General features: G+C 31.7%; 1 protein-coding gene across 1 annotated transcript in view; it reads right to left on the reverse strand.

The window, feature by feature from the left end:
* Window positions 1-688: 688 nt before the first annotated feature.
* The window catches only part of LOTGIDRAFT_170829 (hypothetical protein), a gene marked incomplete at both ends in the record, with an annotated part of 3,717 nt that continues 3,077 nt past the window's right edge, over window positions 689-1,328 (reverse strand). Inside the window, one exon of the mRNA XM_009046674.1 lies at window positions 689-1,059. Within this exon, the coding sequence (XP_009044922.1) occupies window positions 689-1,059 (371 nt within the window). The remainder of the gene's footprint in view (window positions 1,060-1,328) is intronic.

A 1,328-nucleotide genomic window follows, 5' to 3' on the forward strand; every position in this document is an offset into this window, starting at 1 on the left:
GAACGTAATCTTCTACACTTATCTTATCATTAGAATAACCTTTAAACGTTTTCTTTTCTTTTAAAACACCGTCAGAAGTCAAAACGATGTTGTATTTGACTTTTGGTGCTAAATATAAACCAAATATAATTCCACCGTCACCGTAATCGTTTTTACCTTTGCAATAGTCTTTTTCGGAGACCAAACCAGCTCTGTTTAGTTTTTTCCAATTTTTGGATGAAATGTACAAACTATCGGTGTCGGTATAGTATATTTCGGGTTTATAAAATCCATTTATGACGTGAATGAAATTGTTCATTATTTTTTTACTGTGAGATAAAACGAATGATCCCAAATGACTAGGTGTTAGTAGTGTAGATTTACTATCTTCGGTAGTAATCTCTTTTTCTTCAATTTCTGTTTCAACAATATATTGAGTATCATTAATTTTCTCATAGGTTTTAACGCGTGAATATAGTTGTGAATATATCTTTCTGAATTGATTTACCATACAAGGAATTACCTAATAATTTCATGCAGCTACTACCCACGATATTACCTTCTCGTTTATATTTATTTCTTAGATCTCTGAAAATTAAAATATAATCTCTATAGGGTGGAGTTTTGAAATTTTCTTCGTAAACTATACCATCTAATATTCTAATAATTCGTCCACCGGCTTTCACTATTTCTTGAATATCGACCGATGTTAAAACGTCGTGACAGAAACCATTTCTGAACCTGATTTTGTTACCCGTTTCCTTTTACCTTCTTTATTCGTAAAAGTGATTTTATCTTTAGCTGGTATCGGTTGGAAGAACATGTTTTTGGGATAGTCAAACCACACTGTTAAAATAGCTGTTCTAGGTCTGAATTTTTGTTTATTGAAGAGTTTTACAAATTCTTTTTCTTCTTCTGGTAGAAACGGTCTTCCACTTTCCGCTCTCGGATATTCACTGTCTAAATCCGACATGGCGGAAGCGTATAAACCGTTAGCATCAAATGCCATTAGTTTAGTACATTCTATTTTTTTAAGTCTCGAATGAACCTCCGTTTTGTCTTTTTTGCTTGCGCTGTATTCTTTGAATAAATCAATTATGTTATTACTTTCTGTTTGTGAAATATATTCCTTTAATACGTTACAAATTTCATCCATTTTGTTCGTTTCAAATGATTTTCTATTTGCCGAAACTCTTCCTCCTTTAATAGATCGTCTGATAAAATTTCTTATAAAAGGATTAGTGTGCGAATAAACTTTTTCTACGTTTTCTTTTTCGGTATGTTTCGCAACCATTCTAGTAGTTTCATACCATTCTTCTTCCACCATTTCTTTATCGTAATGATATAAA

Source organism: Lottia gigantea, assembly GCF_000327385.1.
Source record: "Lottia gigantea unplaced genomic scaffold LOTGIsca_104, whole genome shotgun sequence".
Classification (NCBI taxonomy): Eukaryota; Metazoa; Mollusca; class Gastropoda; family Lottiidae; genus Lottia; species Lottia gigantea.